We start from the raw sequence: 21457 nt of genomic DNA on the forward strand, positions 1-21457 counted from the left end.
GGTTGTTCCACTTTCTGGATATAATGAATAACGCTCCTAAGAACATAGTTGAGCAAGTGTCTTTGTGGTAGGATGCAGTATGTTCTTTGGGTAAATGTCTGAGTCTGGATACAGCTGAGTCTTGAGGTAGATCAATTCCTAATTTTCTGAGGAACTGCCATATTGATTTCCAAAGTGGCTATAGAAGTTTGCACTTACACTAGCCTTGCTGCACATCCTCACCAGTGTGAGTTGTCACCTGAGTTTTTGATCTTAGCCATCGAATAGGTATAAGATGGAATCTCAAAGTAGTTTTGATTTGCATTTCCCTAATGATTAAGGATACTGAACATTTATTTAAGTGCTCTCAGCTATTTGATATTCTTCTGTAGAGAATTCTCTGTTTAGATCTGTATTCCAATTTTCACATTTTTCTATTTTATTCTCTTTATATCCTGATCATAGCCTCTTCCTTCCTCCTTCCATTCTCACACTTACAAATCCTTCCCCTATTGCCTCCCCCCCTTCTCCTCAGAAATGGGAATCCACTCCTCAGTTACCACCCCACCCTGCAACATATAGTCACAGTAGGACTAATCACATTTTATCCCACTAAGACCCAACCAGACAGCCCAGGTAGGGGGAATGGGGTCCAATGGCAAAGAAGAGAGACTAAGACAGCCCCTGCTCCACTCGTTAGGGGACCCACATGAAAACTATACTGGCTGGTTTTGTGTGCCAACTTGACACAGGCTGGAGTTATCACAGAGAAGGGAGCTTCAGTTGGGGAAGTGCCTCCATGAGATTCAGCTGTGGGGTATTTTCTCAGTTGCCCCTTGTGGGTGGTGCCATCCCTGGGCTGGAGGTCTTGGGGTCTATAAGAGAGCAGACTGAGCAAGCCGGGGGAAGCAAGCCAGTAAAGAACATCCCTCTATGGCCTCTGCACCAGCCCCTGCTTCCTGACCTGCTTGAATTCCAGTCCTGACTTCTTCTGGTGATCAACATCAATGTGGAAGTAAGCCAAATAAACCCTTTCCTCCCCAACTTGCTTCTTGGTCATGATGTTTGTGCAGGAATAGAAACCCTGACTAAGACAAAGACCAAGCTGCACATTTCCTACCAATGTGTAGGTGGTATAGATCCAACTTCTGAATGTTCCCTGGTTGGTGGCCCAGGCTTTGTGAGACCACATGGCTCCACGTTAGTTGACTTTGTGGGCCATTCTGTGGTGTCCTTGACCACTTTGACATGCTCACTTCTATCTCCTACTCTTCCGCAAGACTTCCTGAGCTCCTCCTGATGTTTGACTCTGGGTTTCTGTATCTGTCTCCATTTGCTGCTGATTTAAGCTTCTCAGGAAACAGTTATGCTAGGTTGTTGCCTTCAAGTATAGCAAAGTATCATTAATTTCTCTCATGGATGTATCTCAAGTTTGGAAACTCATTGATTGAATGTTCTCCCAGTCTCTGTTCTATTTTTATCCCTGTACAAGATAGACAAGACATATTTTGGTTTGAAGGTTTTGTGGGTGGATTGATGTTCCCCTCCTTCCTCTGGAAGTTTTGCCTAGCTACAAGAGGTGGCCATTTTATTCTTTATATCCCCCTCAGGTAGGTATCTCGGCTAGGGTTACCCTCATAGACTTCTTGTATCCTTCTTATTCCCAGGCCTTCAGCTAGTCACCAGAGATGCACTCCACCAACTTCCATTTTTACTTCCAGCTTTCTTCTGCCCCCTTTCCCCACAACCTAACTCCATCCATGTTCCCTTCTTTACTCTCTCTCCTACCTAGTTCCATTTCTCTATCCATCTCTGATGACTAATTAATGATGCTGGTCTTAAATGAATGTCTGCATGTAGAAGAACACAAGTAGATTCATATTTATCACCCTACACAAAGCTCAAGTCCATGTGGATCAAAGACCTCAACATGAAATTGATACACTAAATATAACAGAAGAGAAAGTGGGAAACAGCCTTGAATGCATTGGTACTGAAGACAACTTCCTGAATGGAACACCAATAGCTCAGGCTCTAAGATCAACAATTGATAAATGGAAACTCATGGAATTGAAAATCTTCTGTAAGGCAAAGGATACTGTCACTAGGACAAAATGGCATGCTAGAAATTGGGCAAGACTATTCACACCACACCACACCACACACACACACACACACACACACACACACACACACACACACAGAGAGAGAGAGAGAGAGAGAGAGAGAGAGAGAGAGAGAGAGAGAGAGAACATAAATTAGAAACAAATAAATCAAATAACCCAATTTTAAAATAGGGTACAGAGCTAAACAGAATGTTCAGTTAGGGGGAATTGGATCCACAGGGAGGCCACAGATTCAGGGATAGACCTGGGAACCTGCATGAAGATCAAGCTGTCCTTCTGATACATATGTGTGAGGAGGGGTCTAGGTCCTGCCCATGCCCATTCTTTAGTTGATTGTTTAGTCTCTAGAAGCCCCCAAAGATCCAGGTTAGTTGACTCTGTTGGTCTTCTTCCACTTATTCCTCCAGTGACTTGATAAACCTGGGAGGAAGAGAGGAGAGGAGGACACCTAGGAGGTACTCTCCCATCTCAGAGGAGAGGGGAAAAGGAAGTGGGATGAGGATCTATGTGAGAAGGTACTGGGAGGAGAGAGGGGGCTGATATTGGGAAGTAAAGCAAATGAATAAATAAATAAAAAAGAAAAATGTTCAATGTCCATAGTCATCAGGAAAATGCAAGCCAAAATGACCATGAGATTTCATCTTACATCTTTCAGAATGGCTAAGACAAAAATTCAAGAGACAGCACATGTTGGGAAGAGCAAAGGGAACAGTCTTCCATTACTAGTGGGAGTGCAAACTTGTGCACCACTCCTGGGCATCTACCCAAAAAGATGTCTAACTATGAGGACACTTGCTCAATGATCATAGCAGCGTTGTTTGTAATAGCCAGAAGTTGGAAACAACCTAAATGTCCCTCAACTGAAGAATGGATAAAGAAAATGTAATACATCTACATAATGGGATGTTATTCAGCTATTAAAACAAAGACATGATTTTTGCAGGAAAATGTATAGAACTTGAGAATATCATCCTAAGTGAGGTAACCCAGAGCCAGAAAGACATGTATGGTATGTACTCAGTTATAAGTGGACATTAACCATAAAGTACAGGACAACCATGCTACAATCAACAGACCCAGAGAAACTAGGTAATAAGGAGGTCCAAAGGGAAGATATACCCCATTTTTAAATTTGATTATTTGGCTTGTTGATGTCTAGTGTCTTGAGTTCTTTATATTTTCTTTTATTCTTTGCCTACTTGCACTTACTTTGCCAGCACATCCATTGGAACCTTCTTCTTTTGGGCTGGGAAACTACTAGATTCTCAGGTGTCTGCTAATGCAAGCATGTGAAAGGACAGGTGATGAAGGGTTCTTTGCTAACTACATGCCTGTATTGGTCTACGTTACATTGCATAGTTGAGCTGTATTTGATGGGACTCCATAGAGAGAAATGCACCAAAAATCATCTGGTGGTATGCTGTAGTTTCTTGCCACTTTTGTGATCTTGGGCTGATTGGCAGAGTGCTGTCAGCTGAGACAGATGCACATGCTGAAGCAAGACACAAGGAGGAGGCACGTGATGTTTGGAGTGTATAAATAGGACTTGATGGACAGTGACCGAGGCTGAGCTAGGCTTGTTTGTAGAGCCAGTTGAGGAACATTTGTGGGTCTCTCATCTTTGCTTCATTGAGAGAGGCACAACCTAGAACTTCTTGGCACCCTTTGATCTGTGTCTGCTTCATCTAAATGTTCCTTCATGAGTCTGCCTTATTTTTTATCTGTGTCCACTTCAGCTAAATGTTTCTTCATGCATTTGCCCTAGCAAAACACCATCCAACTGACTTTACAAAGAATCCTTAAGTTTCCACTTTACATGGATTTTTGATTGCTTACTTGTGTTTTCAGCTAGCTATTTCCTCTGTATAGTATTCAGGATCCCTGCTTAGGGAATAGTAACACTCACAATGGGCTATTTTGTCCTACATCAATTAACAGTAAAGACAGTATCCCATAGGCCAACCTGATATGAATATATATAAATTCATTCATATAAAATCATTGAGAGATATATTCCAGGTGATTCTAGGTTGTGTCAAGTTGACACAAGTTACAACTAGAAGAGCTTATATTCCAAGAATCTAAATGTAATATTCTGAAGCTTTGGACAAAATGCAGTTTTACTAGTGAGAACAATTCCAGTCCAGTGGCAGGATACTAATAGGAGTCTCTTGTCAGCTCCCCCATTGTTTTGCTGGGCAGCCTGGTAGACATTACTTTTCTGTTCTAGTGAGGAACCAGTGCCTTTCTAAAACAGTACCTTTTTATGAGGGTTAGTCTCAGGCTTCAGGCAAGTTGCCTTAGTTCTCTTGTATTTCAAAAGCTGAAGCTGCAAAGGAGGGTGTTAAATAGACCCAACTTCAGAGGATTGTCACAAAAATTAACTGAAGCCCTTATGATGTGGGACTGCCTACTAAGCTTGGGCAGCATCTTGCATATAGCAGAGTGCTAAATGTTTGTGAACTGAAAACAAAGCAGAAGTTTCTGCTTTTGTTGACTAAAGACTCTGTGTGCTATTTACAGTTGACATTCCTAAGAGCTCTCTGAGGTCTGTGGTGAAGTTGTTGGGTAAGGGGGACAGCACAGTCTGAAGCTAAGGTGGCTGGAAGGTTAAGGTCCAGATCTGTCTAGCTACAAAGCCTGGACCACCCCTACCAGGCTTTCTGTCCTTCCTGGGTAGAGGCCATTGCATATCAACCCAGGAAATCACTGTTGAGTAACAGCTTTATGTCAGCCTCATGCTTGGGGTTGCCAGGATGAGGGCTGGGGACCAGACAGACACAGTCATGTCCCTGCCCTCACAGAGCTGCCACAAGTTCATTTGCCAGCAACTGACCTGAGGTCAGGGCTGGGTGCCAGAGATTTCTGGGTTGTCCTAGGATGCTTTGAAGATGGTGATCTTCCACTTAGCCTTTGGAAGCCTGTTCTGAAGACTAATCCCACAGAGCAAAATGTCCTTCAGTTCTGTTCTCATGAAAGGAAAGGAAGGAGAGACTTACAAATTTGCTTTTGGAAATCAAATTGAAAATCACTGTTTCTGTGTCACCATCAAGTATTAGGTTCCCTGCAGTTTGGAAGGGGACAGGATGGCAAATATGCTTCCTTAGCAAAGAAAGGGGTATTTAGATCTTTACGGGGGTAGACATGGCTGTGGCCTGAATTTAATATTTACATATGCTTGTTAACATACAGTTAGTTTGAAAGCATGTTCTCAAGGGATTGTCATTGTCTTTGCATGGAGGCCTAGGGCTCCATAGTTTCTTTAATTCAACTAAGATATAGCTAGGGAAGAAAGGTGATATGTTATAACTCATAATATAGACAGGAACAAGTTCTGGACCATCAGTTTTGTGGAATTCCATCCTCATTTGCATGGCAGTAGAGTAGGAAGTAATGATTCACACAATATGAATTATGATTAAGAAAAACTTTCCAAATTGGCAGTGTTTTCTGTATAAGTAACCAGAGCCATGCAAAATATTATGGTTAGATATGTCCTGATTAGATTCTAGGAAATACAACAATATGTAACTTCCAGGTATACTCACATGCACCCCCCACAGAGGCTATTACTTGCTAATGATTACATCCAGTGTTTTATGTGTACGATGCCATTTTTAAGAAAAATTCAAAGATTAGGAGCTAACTAAATTTCACAAAATTAATGATAAGGAGTTGTGACTATGGCAAAAATAAATATTCATTGTCGTGAGGCTGAGGAGGAGTCAGGTCTGCTTTATAAAATGCAGGTGATAGATTTTCAGTGGACTTTGTAGAGAGCCTGCCAGGACCTCCAACTCCAGTTCCACCCACACTGCCCTGACAAGTTTCACATGAGGTTCTTGCATCATAAGCAAATGTCTTTCTGCAGCAAATCTCTTTCTGGGACCCACACAAGGAGATCCCTTCTCTTCTTTTGAGAAGTTAGCCTCTATAGGCATGCACATGCATGTTCACCTGCATACATATGTGAAGATGCACACACATTCCCCGCCCCCAAAAGTTTTTAAGTAAGAAAAATATAAACACATTTTGTCTGAGCTGGGGCCTCAGCTTGAGAGCCTTTTCTTCTTTTAAGTGCTGGAAGATTTGGCTTTGAAATCATCTAGAAAATTGTTAAAATAAATTTTTTACTCTGGGAGGGCAGAGTACAAAATTGGGCTCAGGCTGGTACTTACTGCAGTCAACTCATGGATACTAATTGTACTAACTTCTCAAATCTTCCATGTTATTCAAACACTTCTGTCAAGCAGGTTTCCTTAAAATGTGAAAGTAATTTTCACTCATGAGCAATCAGCATCTCACTTCCAAAAACAGAAGCCACAAAGATTGGGACCCACTGACATCAATTACATTACTCTTTGTGCTTGGCTATCCCTAACAACTTGGAAGCAGCCACAGACCCCATGGTCCTTCCCTTTCTCATCCCTAGATCTTTATTTTTCTCTGAACTGGTCCTGTTCCAGGCAGGATCTTCCTTATTCCAACACTGGTGCCAATCTTGGCTGTGGCAGTGGCTGGTGCTGTGGCCACAGAGGGACCACTTGGCCTCTGCAGTGGTGGATCAGTGCTCTGAGCTTGGTGACCTGTTTCTGCTGAGCAGAAAAGACGGCAAGTGAAGCTGTCTTCAGTACTCTATGTGGAATGGATAGTCCTTGTGATTTTCAGTTCTAGAAAATAAGAATCATGAATTAAAGAGGGAAAAAGCAGGCATTTTTTTTATTTTTTATTTTTTATTTTAATGATATATGTCCATTTATTTGTGACTTTTCTTTTTTATTTATTTTTATTAGATATTTTCTTTATTTACATTTCAAATGGTATCCCCTTTACCAGCTTCCCCTCCAAAAAATTCTCCTATTCCCTCCCCCTGCTCACCAACCCACCTTCTCCTGCTTCTTGGCCATGGCATTCCACTACACTGGGGCATAGAACCTTCACAGGACCAAGGGCCTCTCCTCCCATTGATGACCGACTAGGAGCAGGCATTTTTAAAGAAAACATTTTAAGTGGAAGAGTTGTGCCTCTCCAGTATACAAAGGTCACTGTCTTTTATTCACTGGCCCAGCCTTAGACAGGAGAGAGTCACAATACAGTTTAATTAAGATTGAAATATAAGAGTAAATACCTATTCAGGAACCAGTCCTCCTGCTAAGCTTCCTTTCTCTTTAAAGAAAATGAAGGAGACAGACTTACGTAGGGAATGTGGCCAGACGGAGGTTCTTGTCTAGGCTGAGGAGTTCCTCCATATCTTTTTCAGTTAATTCAAAATCAAATACCTAGAAGCAAAATCAGGGAGGTAATCATATGGAATTCATAGTAAACTCTGTGAAAGAAGTTCTTCATTAGATACCTAAGACTTCCCCTGAAGCATAAGTGAACCTCCCAAAATGCATGACTTTTCATCCCTTGACTGACAGTGGCTTAGCATCAAGAAACCTTGGAAAGATGAGCTATATATTGTTTCTGTTTTATGGGGATGTGGAACACAGGGGAAGAGTTAAAAAAAAGCAAAGTGTTTCTTCTATTGATCTACATCCTCCCCTTGAAAAATACCTAGTAGCTTTGTCATGTCCTAAGTGGTGGAAGCTAAGAAGATGGCCGCCCTCAGTCTGTCCAAACCAGTTACAGCCACATAGTATGCGAGGAGCTGAAGAAAGGTAGCCTCAGGGCTCGAGTCATGTGGGTCATGGGGGAAAAGTAAACGGTACTAAAATAGACACTAAAAGTCAAGGCTGGTGTCCCTGTGGTGTGGCCAAACTGAACAGGTACTCTGCACGGTCACGGAGAGCCCAGACCTAGCGCTTGGATTGAAAGCCTCTGGCCTGCTTGGAGGACTAGCTCGCAGTCTACTATCCCTGATACTGTTCTTCTGGTTAAGCTCATGTACACAACCCCTTGCCCCTCCAGATCTTACTGGCACTTTCTCAAGCCTCTCATACACTGACACTATTCCCTGTCCCTGGTATCAGGTCCCATTTCTGCTATGATTCTTGGTTGAGTTTTAAAAGATTGTCTTCATATTTTCTACATGTTCTAGCTAAGCTAAGATGTTCTGGGCATTCACTAACTTTTAAATGTCACTAGGTAAAAATGAGGAACATAACACCCAGAGCTACTGCCTGCAAGAGATCAGTGGGCATACTCCATACGGCCCAGACTGGCTAGATGTTCGCCAACCCTGTATTCCTTCCTCCTGAGCACACATTGGACATATGTAGCTCCTGTTGAGGGTCAGTGTGGCACAATGACATCCATCCTTAGGAGAGTTGGTAGGGAGGGGACATGAAGTAGTAAGGACCTGTCTACATGAAAGACTAGCCAGTGGCACAGCTTACAGAGCACTAAACCTCTGCCAGGTGAAGGCCATAAGAGTCTAGGGGTTGGATGTTTGTCAGAGAAGTCAGTCAGGCCTCATTAAGTCAGGAAATGCCTACCTGGATATTTTCTCTAATCCGACTTGGGGTGACAGATTTGGGAATCACTATCAAATTCCTTTGGATCTGAAATCGGATCAAAATCTGTAGGAAAGAAAGTTTTATGCAGCAATAAAACAAATGGAATCAAAGCTAAGGCGGTACAATATTTCAGTTTCATTGTATGGTAAGAGCTAAAAAGTCTCTTTCATCTCAAAGTCCCTTAGGGATTAAACTGACACGCTTTGCCAATCTAGCTGTAAGGAAGGCCCTCAGCCCGAGAAGATCAGAGGACTCACCTACCCCATTCACTAGACTCCCTTGGCATGTGTCCAATTTCCCAGATGACCAGGGCATTTGGACAAGGATGACTTGAATCACCGGTCATCCGTAAAGTTGGTGGGGCAATGGAAGCAACACTGGAGCATGTCTTGACTGCTGACATTTGAGGATGGCAGTATAAGTGGCTTGACTGGATGTGAACATGGAACCAACTAATTATGGCTATAAATTGGGAAGTCCTGGTGAATCAACTCATCCAAGCCCAGGACTGTGGGGGAAAGGTCATGGAGAAGTATGATTCTAGCACATGACAGTCCTTTCCACATACCTGAGCAGGAGACTTCCCATGCTTCTTTGCAATCCTCCTAATGATGATATCATCCATCAAGTGAACTCCATCTCTAGACAGACAGAGCAGAGTGTACCTTGTCAGGAAGTTGATCAATACACGTGCTGAAAAAAATTACTCTTCTCAAGAATGAAAAATTTACTAGATTTTAATTTATTTCATTTACTTATTATTTTTTCTTTTTTAAAAGTAACTTCACTTAGTAGTCCTGGGTGACTTTAAACTCAGTCCCAGTGCCTCTGTTGCTCCTGAGATTACTAGTGGGTGTCAATAGGCCTCAGTAAGATTTACTATTTTATTATAGTAACAACTTTCAGTACAAGAGATTTTTAAGACTATGATAGATAGTATCTGTTAAAAATCTATCCAGGCAAGGGTCCTAGTGACTAAAGTTAGCAGTTTTATTTTATTTTAGACAGGGCATCATGTCTGGCTTTGAGCTTGCTCTGTAGCCTGAGAATGACTTTGAACTTCTGATCGTTCTGGCTCCTCTGCAAAATGCTTCGTTTATGGGTGTGCACTACCATAGTTGTCTACACAGCGCTAGGGACTGAACCCAGCAAAACCTTTCTTTTTAAGCAGCTAACAGATTTCAAGCATGGACCTAGTCACAGTACTCAATGTGTCCAGAAAGATCAAGACCGAGCAGGTCTTACCTTGCAATACACCAGTCATTTACTCTACCTCAGTCCCTACTACCCCAAGGCTCAGCTGTAAAATATACCCCAGATTTCTAGGAGCTCCTCAGCTGCTATCACGTTTAAATATGCACGCCCTACATCCCATAGAATAAATAGGCAAAAAGGTGAAGCAAGTCCATCCTTCTAGAGTGTCCTAATGTTTTCCTGGAACAGAGCATGAGGCTTGGAACAGACTCATAAGAGAAGGTTTCTGCATTTTAAGTAAATTCAGTGACAGACAGTGCAAAGTTCCTGGGTATATTAGGTAGAGAAAGAGATGCTATGACATGAGTAGTGTACCAAATACAAAAAGGAGTTGTGGACCCTTCCTGGAGGGCTCAGTGCTGAACTGAACATGACATCACAAACAAGAGTTGACCAACTCAAGAAAAAACAAACGACAGAGTTTTAGTAAAAACAGCAGTACGTACAGTTGCCATGACTAGAAAGAATATTCTGAGGGAACATGAGCAGTTTCATGTGATCGATGTGCTGAAGGTATGCAGGGCTGGGGAAAGAGTGACCAGAGGAGGGTTGAGCTGGCTCAGCTCCACCATACAGGCTCAGGTGGGAGATGAGTATGTCTACTCATGTGCGATGAGATCACTTTAGCTAGCAGTTGAGCATCACAAAGGAACAGGTGTACCCTCTGGGAGTTATAGGGCTACAAACTTTAAGGGTTCTGCACTCCATTAAGGTAGAGAGGATGGCAACATAGAGCAAAGGACAGACTCTGGGTTCTACTAGCACAATATGTTATTGATCTTTGTGTTGGGTTGGAGTCGGGGCATGGTAAACGGATGGTTTCCACAGTTCTGGCTTAGGTGTCTCAGTAGGAGAATGGTACAAAACTCAGGTTCAGGGAAAGATGTGCCATTTTAGCATTATCTGAAGACTCTGAGTTTTGGGACATGTCTTGAAGTTACAGGATAGTAGCTGACTGATGAACTACCAGGCAGATCAGCAAAGGCTTCACTTTAGGCTGGGTCTGTCCAGTCAAAGCTGGTTACCCTCACAGGGAAACATGATTAAAACAACTCTTCAGTTTGAGAAATAGCTCCCTACATTCACCGTGGGGCCTGAGAGGTGTGGGCAGCCCTATTCTAATCCTCTTTCTTAATGAAGCTCCTCCAACACTCAATTGTCTGTTAGCATCCCGATTAGCACACTCTCTGACATGTCCTTACCTTGAGCCACCAAGGGGACGGTAAGCGGTCACAGACACATTTCTTTTATGGCAAAAATCAATCAGGTTCTTTTGATTAAGATATGGATGGCATTCAATCTACAAACAAAACCACAGTGTTCCAAAATATATCAAACAAGTAGCATTCTAGGAAAGCACTGAGGGGAAAACTTGCTTGACATCCTCACCATCAATAACTAGGTGCAAAGGATCCTCTTAAGCTCTGGGTGTCTCTACCTGCAAATGAGTAAACTGGTCTCTGCTGTTTCCAGAATGGTAGATGGTATAAGTGGCTCTGAGTCCTCAGACTCTTAGACCCTTATGTCATGCAGACATTTAAATGTCACCTGCTCAGAGTGGCTTTCTCTATCACAGGAAAAAGCCTGAGCAGTCTGAATCCAGCCCCTCCTCCCCTGCCCTTCCAGTCTCCACTGCAGTACTCCCATTACCCAGCACCTTCTACATTTAGTTTGTGTATTGGCTATCTTTTGTCACCAGGATTTGATTTTCAAACAAAAGCCTTGACAGCAGCATGTCTGCCTTCTCCATTTTCTCATGCACAATTTCAGGTTATAAACAGATGTATAATTGATTCTCAACTAGAGAACTTGGAGAGAATTGAGTGGTGTCTTTGCCAGGAGGGTCAATGTCCAGGGAAGTCTCGTTTGAAGGTTTGTTGACCTCACTTGCACATGAAATTCTCTATTTTTGTTCATTCAACAAATACTTATTGAAAAAAATATCAGATGCCCAGGCTGTTCTTAGTTTTGGGCTACACCTATCACCAAATTCAGACAAAAATCATTATGGTCATTACACATGAATTTTGTTTACAAATTGTGGCCAGCAAACATAGAAACTGTGTGAGGTTTTGGGTGCAGTATGTGTTGTAGCAGAATGTGAAGGGCAGGTGGGAGGGGAAGATTTATTTCTGCATGTTGCCCACTTGGGTGAAGGCAGTGTTATCCCGTCCAGCTCTTCTGTTGGGAGTGTGCACGGGCTAGGTGAGTGAGACAGAAGGGCTGCTTTCCTCTAATGAGGGTGAACGTTTTTGAGGACCCTATTCTTCTGAACACACTTAGTTATCTGCCTCCAAAACCATGCCAAGAATAGAGATCTGTGTCATACCCTATCCACCCATGGCATCACCTAACCACATGGGATATAAAGAAAGACACTTGCCCACTAGGGCATGTCATTTCTGCTGTTACCTCATTACAATTCTAAGAGCTACTACAGGTAAATGCATGTGACATGTCTCATCCACCTCCACATGGAGGAGAAAACAACCCTGAGTATGACTTCTGACCATCTACCAACCTACCTGGTTAGTTATCGGCCTGATTCTCAAATCAGGCTTATCCAAAAGTCTCTCAAGCTGTTCATGGTTAAAGTTGGACACCCCAATATTCTTCACCAGACCCTCAATCACCAGATCCTCCATGGCCTGAAAGAAATGTGCAGAGCATGCAAGTTGTCTAGTTCCCTGATAAGCCACGCCCCTTTGTGACTTGCCATGGCGTCTTTACTTTAAAAGCATTTTATTGGAAGTTACAAAGCCATGTGGCCAATATTATTTCTACCAGGGCTTTCTTAAAGTTCCATGAAATAATTCACACAAAGCATTTAGCCAAGGCTGGATCTCAGCAAGTGTCAGCATATTTTGTCTGCTCGTACTCCTGTGCTCTGATATGGTCTGCAGTTGCCCATGGAGGTGTGTGTGTGTGTGTGTGTGTGTGTGTGTGTGCATGTGTGTGCATGCATGCACTCACATACATGTATGTGCGCAGTGCTCCTCTCCATGACTGCTCTCTTTGCTGGCTTTTCTGTACCCCTAGCTCTTCATCTTGAGCTTGGTGATGGGTTGGGGGCTCTCACTTCCCACATCTTAAGAAATGTGTAAGTTCCTGGAAGGCAAAGCAACCTGACCTGGGCTGACCTCTGATAATGGCTCCCTCCCTCAAGCCTCAGCTACAGAGTACCCATGAGTTTCATGGCAGTGTGGAGTCAGGCATAAGTGTCCAGTGTTCATGAGGATAGCAACCAGTGACTTAAGATTCTGCAATAATCACCCAATAATGCACCATCCAGAGCCTCCAGTTTAAACTCTAGACGTCTGATGAGCAGAAGCCCAGGGTGATAGCAAGGGCTGGAGCCTTCAGAAACACTTTGTTCGGTTTCTTTCTGACTACTTCCCATGATTCACATCTTTACCGGAAGTGAGGTATCACTGCCCAGCCCAGGGACTTCTCCCTGTCTGCTCCATCCCTCTTGTCTCTCTAAGGCACTGAAATGCTCCTAGAATTTTACCCATCAGTCTCACAGGAATGGTCCCATGTATAACATCTTTTCCAGGAAACTTCTCTAAGCTTTGCTGGTTTATACTTGAGCTTGTACAAATGTGCCGGTGTTCTGGTCCTAAAGCTGGGCAGCAAGGGTACTAGAGCTTGCAGTGTCCTGATAAGCTCTGCTCCTACTTTCATGCCTACCACCTTCCTAATTGTTCTTGTGCACTTCATTATGAATGCTCATCATTTTTCTTTAGGATCCTGGACACAGACTTGATACTTGGTCATCTTCCCTCTAACCTTTTCCTTTTTCTGTCATCCCAATTTGAGCTCCAAAATATTGTGCCAACATTATGTTTTATAACAGTTAAAAGGAAACCTCCAGGAACTAGGAGAGGACTACAGTGTTAGTCATTACCACTGGTTGATGGGAACATTATAGATCATGCTACACTGACCATCAATATTTAACTACCATGTACTGAAGAACACATATTTGAAGTTGTCCGTGGGGTATTTTAACATAGAAGCTCCAGATCTTATGCAGCTTTTATTTGGGTACCTATGAGCAGGGGTGAACTGTCCAGTAGGTACGGCTCCACTTACCTCCCAAGTGTCCAGAAAGCTGGTGTGACTGGGTATGACCTTGCCACTGTGATCCAAAGGGACATCTTTTTCCCCAGGCTGTGAGAACCAAAAGAAAAAGAGCTTATTGGGGTTTGTGGCATTCTCTATCACAAGACTACACAGGGAGACAATGGAGATGTATAGTCTGAGCCAGTGAATTTGCGTCTTAGCCTTGAACTTGTCACTAAGTCCTACTGGCCTGGTTGTACCATTTCCCTTGTCCAGGCCTTAGGGGTCATCTTAAGACCAAGCACAAAGGGAGGGCAAGGCCAGCAAAATCTCATCATGATGCTTGTGAAAAGCTTGAATCCCTGCCTGATTCATATTTTTTAAAAACAGGGAACAATGGGCTTCCTTCATGTTTTAATATGATCAACTTTATCCCAACAATATTATTAGCCTCTTTGCTCTTCTTTCTAACACTTCCTATCAAGTTGAATGATAACCAAGTGAGACTACAAAGTTAGTGGAAAGGGGGTAGAGAGAGCCATCTGAGTGGTATGCGCCTGATGAGCCAGACTTGTGGATGCGCCTGATGCTGTTTGTATGTTGATGCTAATTCCTCTCTCCTGGGAGGGGTTGCGGTCAAGTTGTGAGTCATACTCAGGTGACTTCTTGTGAACCAATCCCCTAATGAATAAAGGAGCCAAACACTGGGCAAGTAGGCGGAACTTCTGGTTGGAGAGGGGAAGAGAGAGTTAGGTCCTTTTGGATGGGGATAGCATGAGGATAAGATGTAGTGTCTCCCAATTTCTTTTTTTTTTTCTTTTTCTTTTTTTAGATATTTTCTTTATTTACATGTAAATTTCTCCTTTCCCAGTTTTCCCTCCAAAAACCAAACAAATAAATAAACAAAACCAACAAGAACAAACCCCTGTTGCCTCCCCTCTTCCCATGCTTGCCACCCCACCCTCTCCCACTTATTGGCCCTGTCATTCCCCTACACTGGGGCACAGAACCTTCACAGGGCAGAGGTCCTCTCCTCCTATTGATGATCAAATTTGCAATCCTCTACTATACACATGCTGCCAGAACAATCAGAACCACCACGTGCAGTCCTTGGTTGGTGGTTGAGACCCTGGGAGCTCTGAGGGTACTAGTTAGTTCATATTGTTGTTTGTCCTAAGGAGCTGCAAACCCCTCAGCTCCATAGGTCTTTTCTCTAATTCCTTCACTGGGGACCATGTACTCAGTTCAATGGATGGCTGTGAGCCTCTACATCTGTATTAGTCAGGTACCAATTTCAATGGCGGATCTGTCAGGATTTGCCACCAGAGGATTTAGATTTAATAAGGTTTACAAGATTAGGATTTTAGTTGCTGCACCCAGCGACTGAGTTACTGTCGTCGTTTCTGAACTAAGTTTGTATTGTTTTTCTTCATGAGGCAGCAGAGAAAGGTACTGCATCAAAGCATGGATTTGTCTGATGTGTACCACAAGGGCCATAGGGGATTTAAAGCATAGGCTGGTGTACTAGTGACCAGCCAGTGGAAACATAGAGAGATGGGTGGAGAGATTGTGGAATTCTGAGTCAGTTTCCACAAGATAAAAACAGGTCGGCCACTGCCCACCAGTGCAGGGTAGAGAGTTGCCAGCACATGTGTGGGAATGTGTTGGTTCATTTTTAATATTCCCTGCATCAAAAGACCTAGTCACTTTTCTAAGCAGTGACAAGGGTCACTCTCTCTGTTGGCCATTTATACATTCCCAGTAGGTCACAGAACAAGTATTAGAAAATACACATTTAATAATTCTGAATCATTCCAAATTCTAAGTACATTTTATAGGTACATTTCCTATAATAAAACACGGAAAATGTTTTGCTTCTAAGCCCTCTGCCATGCTGATATCTGTCTAGGTCTTGGCAGGAATCTAGCTACAAACTGAGTGGTACCTTGAAACCCATGGGCCAGTGTATGAGGTAGAGGTCCAGGTAATTCAAGTTTAAGGCTGCCAGGGAATTGATGCATGCTGTTCTCACCAAAGACTTCTTGTGGCAGGTACACCACAGCTGCAGAAGAGAAGTAAGACCACCGTCTAAGACTAACAGGTCATATACCCATTGGTCCGTCCCGCAAACCTGCACCCGACAACAACACAGCTGGTTCTGAAGGAAGACAGGGTGTTATCCTTAGAAATGGATGATTGGGTTTTTCACAGCCAGAGGCCTTTCCTACTCAGGTCCAACACAGGAAGGCATTGGGAGGGAGGCAGGTGGTCCAGATCCACAGAAACCAAGAAAGTGAAATCCAGGGAGGGAGTCCTGTGTAGAGGAGATCATTTTTTTCCATCTCACAGATAGATCAAGCTTCTTTTTAGTGCATATCTTTTATAACCATTCAGGCAAAGCTAGGTGGGTTTGGATTGAGCTGTATTTGCCATCTTTTATTTATGCAGCCATTTCCCCCGGGAACAATAAATCAAAAGCTACATAATTGTTTTTACTTCATTATTTCTCCTGTCACATTTTTACTAAGGGTCACAGAAGTCAACCCAAAGGCTCCATCCAAGCAAGTAGAAATGGAAATTAATAGGTAAATAGATCAAGACATGAAAATGAACAGCAGCTACAGTATATTAACAAAAATGAGGACAAGAGCTCTAATCCTCAGCACCTTGTTTAAGAAGATACATTTCCTGTGACCTAGAACTGGGAAGGGGACAAGGGGACAGGATGGTTGCTTGGGCTTGCTGGGTACTAGGCTACCTGAAGGTTCAGTAAGAGACTGAACCAGCTGGTCTCCATCTTGGGCTGGAAAGCCATCTCACAGTAACGACAAACTAGGTTCATTTCTGTTTATGATTAAATCTGTTCTAGCTTACACAAGGACTCCGTCTGACTATCACCCACCTGGAAGTAGAATACATTTTGATTCTGCAGATTTGGAAATCCCTCATTCGTCATCCCTCTGCCTGAAGATTCAGAAGAAAATCTCCCTCTTTAGCAAGTGTGCCCCAAGCCCTCTCCACCCACCCTCTGTTCTAGCTTACACCATGATAGTCAATGAAAATAGATCACAAAGACAGAAGGTAAGTCTACAACAGAAACACCCCTGGAATGTGGAACTATGGATGAGAGAGCTCACACTCTTCATGAGTTCTTCAAATTCAAAGCTTCAGCATTTATGACATGCTGAGATTGGGACCCAGTCCCTGAGCTATCTAATACCCGGGCAGAACTGCTCCTGAATGATAGCTAGAACTTAAACACGTGACTACTGTCTGCTCTTAATCACCTGGATCAATACTGTTTTAAGAAAGCCGCATTTTCTTTTTTGAGATAGGGTCTCATTATGGAGCACTGGCTATCCTGGAACTGACTATATACAACACGCTGTCCTTTAACTCACTGATACCCTTCTGCCTTTGCTCCCTGAGTGCTGTGAGTGCTGGGATTAAAGGCCTGTGGCCCCACACCTGGCAAAAAAAAGTAGCTTTAAGTCTTAAGTTTGACTGCATTTCCTACAGGGTTTATTTCCTTCTTCTCTCCTTGGTCCCTTCCTCACTAGGCAGCATGTTCATCAACTCTTACCTGTGCTGTTAATCACACTGTTTAAAGTGCATGCTCCTGCCAGACACCAACAGGCCCTTTGCAAATATCTCATCGACATGTAAAAGGAACTGCTTGACTTAGGAACAGTTTTTGTCTCAACCCGCTACGTTTCAAGGAAAAGAGCAAGCATCTTACATGGTAGGATGTTGGTGCCTTGACCTGTTTCTGTTGTAGACTTACCTTCTGTCTTTGTGATCTATTTTCATTGACAATTCCTCCATCCCAAGCTATTATTGCGTTATAGGAGAGAGTGTGTGATATCTGATTCCACTCATACCTAAATGCCTGGCCTGTAGTAATTTTGTTCAATCACGGGAAAAAAATAGTATGGTTTCAATAAATACTTAGAAGAAAGAACATGAAATTAATATTCTCAATACCATATAACAATGCTTACCAGTGGCTTCACCCCTATACCTGTGCTGTAGGGAGAGATGGGGATCCCTCTCATTTTCAAAATAACCAATGTATCTCTGTAGAAAGAACCACTTGTTTGGAAATAAACTTGCTATTTTTTTCACATAACATTTTTTTATTCTTTCTCTGGGAACTGCACATCATGCATCCTGATCCCTTTCCAGTCCTTCCATGTCTATCTACTTTATAAATGCCCCAAAACAAAAAAGTAAAAGATAAAAAATAAGAATAAAGCAAAAGTAGAAAAGCAAGGAAGGGGAGAAAGCAAGGAAGGGGAGAAAGCAAGGAAGGGGAGAAAGCCCCCCTCTGCTTCCCAGAGACTCCTGCACCTGCTGTGTTCATGAATACTGCATGACTGACTTGTATCCTGTTTGTAGAGCTATCACCACAGCTCCAATTTCTTAGTGTGGAGCTTGGAAAATCCCTAGCAGGTGATTCCAAGTTTAGGCTTGTCTATGTAAACAGAGTTCACAAGGGCTTGGACTTTATTCTGGTCACTACAGACACAAAGGTGTTGTCCCTCAACCAAGATTTGTGTTCATGAATGTACTGTTGATTGGTGGTGTGTCTCTGAATGTCCATCTGAATGTCCAAATAATAAAACAAAGACATAAGCAAACAAAATGTAACCTCACACTTTTACGAAGCTTAAGAGTCAACTGCAAACCAAAAGTACCAATTCCCATAAAGAAACTGAAAAAAATCCTCTAGGCTAGATGATTCCAGCTCTGTCAGTAGCTATGACTGCAGAGGTCCAGAAGCCTTACCTTACTGACAACAAACAGCTCATCTCTCTTTACCACGCCCTCCCTGATCTTCTCATTGATTCCCATTCCAACCTCGCTCTCATTGTGGTATAAGTAGGCGCAATCAAAGTGCCGGTAGCCCAGGTTGATAGCCACCTTAACCGCATCGATCACTTCTCCTGGAGAGGCCTGTAATAGAACCAAACACAAGGAAATTTTCTATCATGAGGGGAACCCAACTCTGCTTCTCCCCTGTCACCTGGGGAAGTATAGCCAAGCAATACATAAATACTCAAATCATTAAAGCAGTACGAGTGTCAGCCAGACCTAAAGGTAGGGAGCAGAACCTCAGAGTCGGAATGTGATTAATATTCTGTCCTGGCTTCTTTACTCACTCAGGGAAAAGACCTCCAGTAGTTTTCAGCTCTTGCAGAGGGCTGAGCTGTGTCTTGTGCTTCGTGAATGATTACAGAAGGGGTAAGAACAGGTGGGGCATGAAACAGTCTGATATCTAACACTCAGGGATGCATGAACCAACTGTGAATATGAAACAAGTATTTATGCACACACAAGGGATTCATTCGCTATCTATATGGCATACACAGGAAAAGCTTAGTGAGACACGTAGATATTTCCATTAAATAAAAAAAATGTAGCCCAAGCTAGCCTTGCGTTTGATCTTTTCCTTGCTTTGTCCTAATGTTGACTTGGTTATTATATCAAATCAACTTACATATCCAGCATAGCTACATTATTTAAGATCACCAGCCAATGTCACATTTGCTATGGTTTTCCATTGCCTCCCACATATTTCAAAAGTCATATGCCTGTGTCTTCAGGAGATAGAATTAAATGCTTTCATTGTGTTGGGAAGGTGATTTTCCCGCATTTTTATTAATTTGTTATTTTATTTATGTTTCTTCCATCTCAACTTTCACTATACAGTACCAAAGAACACTCAAATCACCAAATTGCCAAAACAAAAACAAAACCCCCAAACAAACAAACAAAAAAAAACAAAACCTTTTTTACAAAAGTTTCTGGAGAAATTTGAAAACTTTTGTCTAAACAGAATTTTTAAATTTACTTTTTTATCAAAAAAAATTGTTTTGATCACGTGTACCCCATCCCCTAACTTGTCCCAGAGTCAACTAGGCCTAGCTCCTTACCTACTCAACTTCATGTTTATTTTGCCCTACATACAAAATCTACTGAGCAAGCAGTGCAACTGCTAACAAATCCTTCTGCTATCACCAACTGGACTCCATAAGTAGACATTACATTTACATCGGTGCAACTATTCAATTATTTTTACTTGGTTTATTTTAGCATGCAAAGTAGCACGCTTCCTTGTGGCCATTTCATACACACTCAGTTTTGCTGTGAAAGTGCAAAGGTAAATGACACTTGGCACAAATGAATTTTTGGAGGCTGGGAGCCCGTGATTAGCTCACACGAGGCTAGGTTAAGATCATGTTGCTTTATATAAAGTTAGCCTAACAGCTTTTCAACCTCGCAGGGAGCAGGTGTTTTAGGATCACAGGTGAGAGTCCCACCTCTCCTCTAATCGTTCTGGAGGCAAAACCTTGATCAGAGTTCAGGTTTGGAAGGAGTCACTTAAGAAATCCCGCGAAACTGACTGTTCTTGAGCAAGTATTCATCAGGCTCCAGGACCCTTAGCCCGGCCCACACTGGAGAGCAACCTTACCTTCCAGGTGCCCAAGCCCACCATAGGGATTTTTTCCATGGTACCTCTTCACTCAAAGGTTCAGCCTCCTACCTACACCGAAGGTGACAGAGCAGTCCAGGGCGCTCAGGGTAATGCCATAATTGGCTGGAGTTCTGGCACTCTAATTGGCTGATAGAGAGATCGCTTGGTGCTCTGATTGGCTGGGGGCACAGTCCATCTTTCAGAGGACCCAAGCAACTGGGTTAGGTTGTGCTTTTTGTCTCTCCTTAATCCTCAGTGAACCTGGGAGTTCCGTCTCCTAGCAACCTGTCTAAAGCCCAGGTCCTCTGCGCTGTTCTTCCTGCAAACAGGCTGGGGTGAAGGTTTATTTCCTGGACATCAGGTGTTTTAGATTGATGCTCGTTCCTAGTATCCTGGAAAAAAATCGGTTTGAATGTATTAGCTGTCTTGCAACCTTGAGGTGATGTGTACTACTTCGAGGAGATTGCCATGTTAATAATAGAAGAGATAAAATATGAATATAATGTTTTAGGGTATGTCTTATGGAATTAAAAAATTGGAACTAAAAGTTAAACATCTCTGAAAGATTGTTGACTATAATAATAACTAATAATAAGGGAGGCCATGGACTTTACAGAGACCAAAGAGTATATAGGCAGATTTTGAGGGAGGAAAAGGAAGAGAGAAATGTAATTATTATTGCAAAAACAAACCAAAACAACAAACAAATAAAAGAAAACCCCAAATCTTCCAACAAGATCATCTCTCAATGGAATGCCTACAAGACTGGTGATTTGGGGTCTTATTCAGTTGGCAATAATCCTAAAATCACAAGCAGAAACAGCTAGAAGGAACCAGGAAAGCAACCCAGAAAAGCAAAGGTAAATAGCCATTTCGAAAATATTAGCATTATTTAAATGATTACAAAAATTGAGGATTTACCATATTATAGTGCTAGAATTTTTTACCCTTCACTTTGTTTATTAATAATTAGGCAGAATCCAACAATTTTACATATTACTAGCATCAGCAATTTCAACCCACAATTTTTGTTTTTTGTTTTTGTTTTTTTTTAATTTGTCCATTGCCATATTAGATTCATTTGCTTCAGTTTTGCA

General features: G+C 42.4%; 1 protein-coding gene across 3 annotated transcripts; it reads right to left on the reverse strand.

Annotated features, from left to right (window-relative positions):
• Positions 1 to 5339: 5339 nt before the first annotated feature.
• Akr1e2 (aldo-keto reductase family 1 member E2) lies at positions 5340 to 20542 on the reverse strand. Of its 3 annotated transcripts, none has more exons than XM_031358724.1 (10): positions 20430 to 20542; positions 18671 to 18838; positions 15828 to 15944; positions 13913 to 13990; positions 12343 to 12465; positions 11020 to 11117; positions 9132 to 9204; positions 8543 to 8626; positions 7302 to 7384; positions 5340 to 6775 (listed from the first exon to the last, which is right to left on the reverse strand). In XM_031358724.1, exons 2-10 carry the CDS (start codon positions 18734 to 18736, stop codon positions 6733 to 6735), a joined length of 765 nt encoding a protein of 254 aa, XP_031214584.1. In that variant the 5' UTR covers positions 18737 to 18838; positions 20430 to 20542; the 3' UTR covers positions 5340 to 6732. The 3 variants fall into 3 exon arrangements, with proteins under 3 accessions (XP_031214584.1, XP_031214582.1, XP_031214583.1); XM_031358722.1 differs by having other exon boundaries at positions 20358 to 20470; XM_031358723.1 differs by lacking the exon at positions 12343 to 12465 and having other exon boundaries at positions 20358 to 20470.
• Positions 20543 to 21457: the final 915 nt, after the last annotated feature.

Source organism: Mastomys coucha, unplaced genomic scaffold (genome assembly GCF_008632895.1).
Source record: "Mastomys coucha isolate ucsf_1 unplaced genomic scaffold, UCSF_Mcou_1 pScaffold7, whole genome shotgun sequence".
NCBI classification, from domain to species: Eukaryota; Metazoa; Chordata; class Mammalia; order Rodentia; family Muridae; genus Mastomys; species Mastomys coucha.

Coding starts and splice junctions, on each gene's coding strand:
- Akr1e2 (XM_031358722.1), bottom strand. CDS start 20,396: ATGGAAAAAATCCCTATGGTGGGCTTGGGCACCTGGAAG. Junction 18,839..20,357: donor TGGGCTTGGGCACCTGGAAG/GTAAGGTTGCTC, acceptor GTTCTATTACAG/GCCTCTCCAGGAGAAGTGAT. Junction 8,627..9,131: donor ATGGGAAGTCTCCTGCTCAG/GTATGTGGAAAG, acceptor TCTTTCCTACAG/ATTTTGATCCGATTTCAGAT.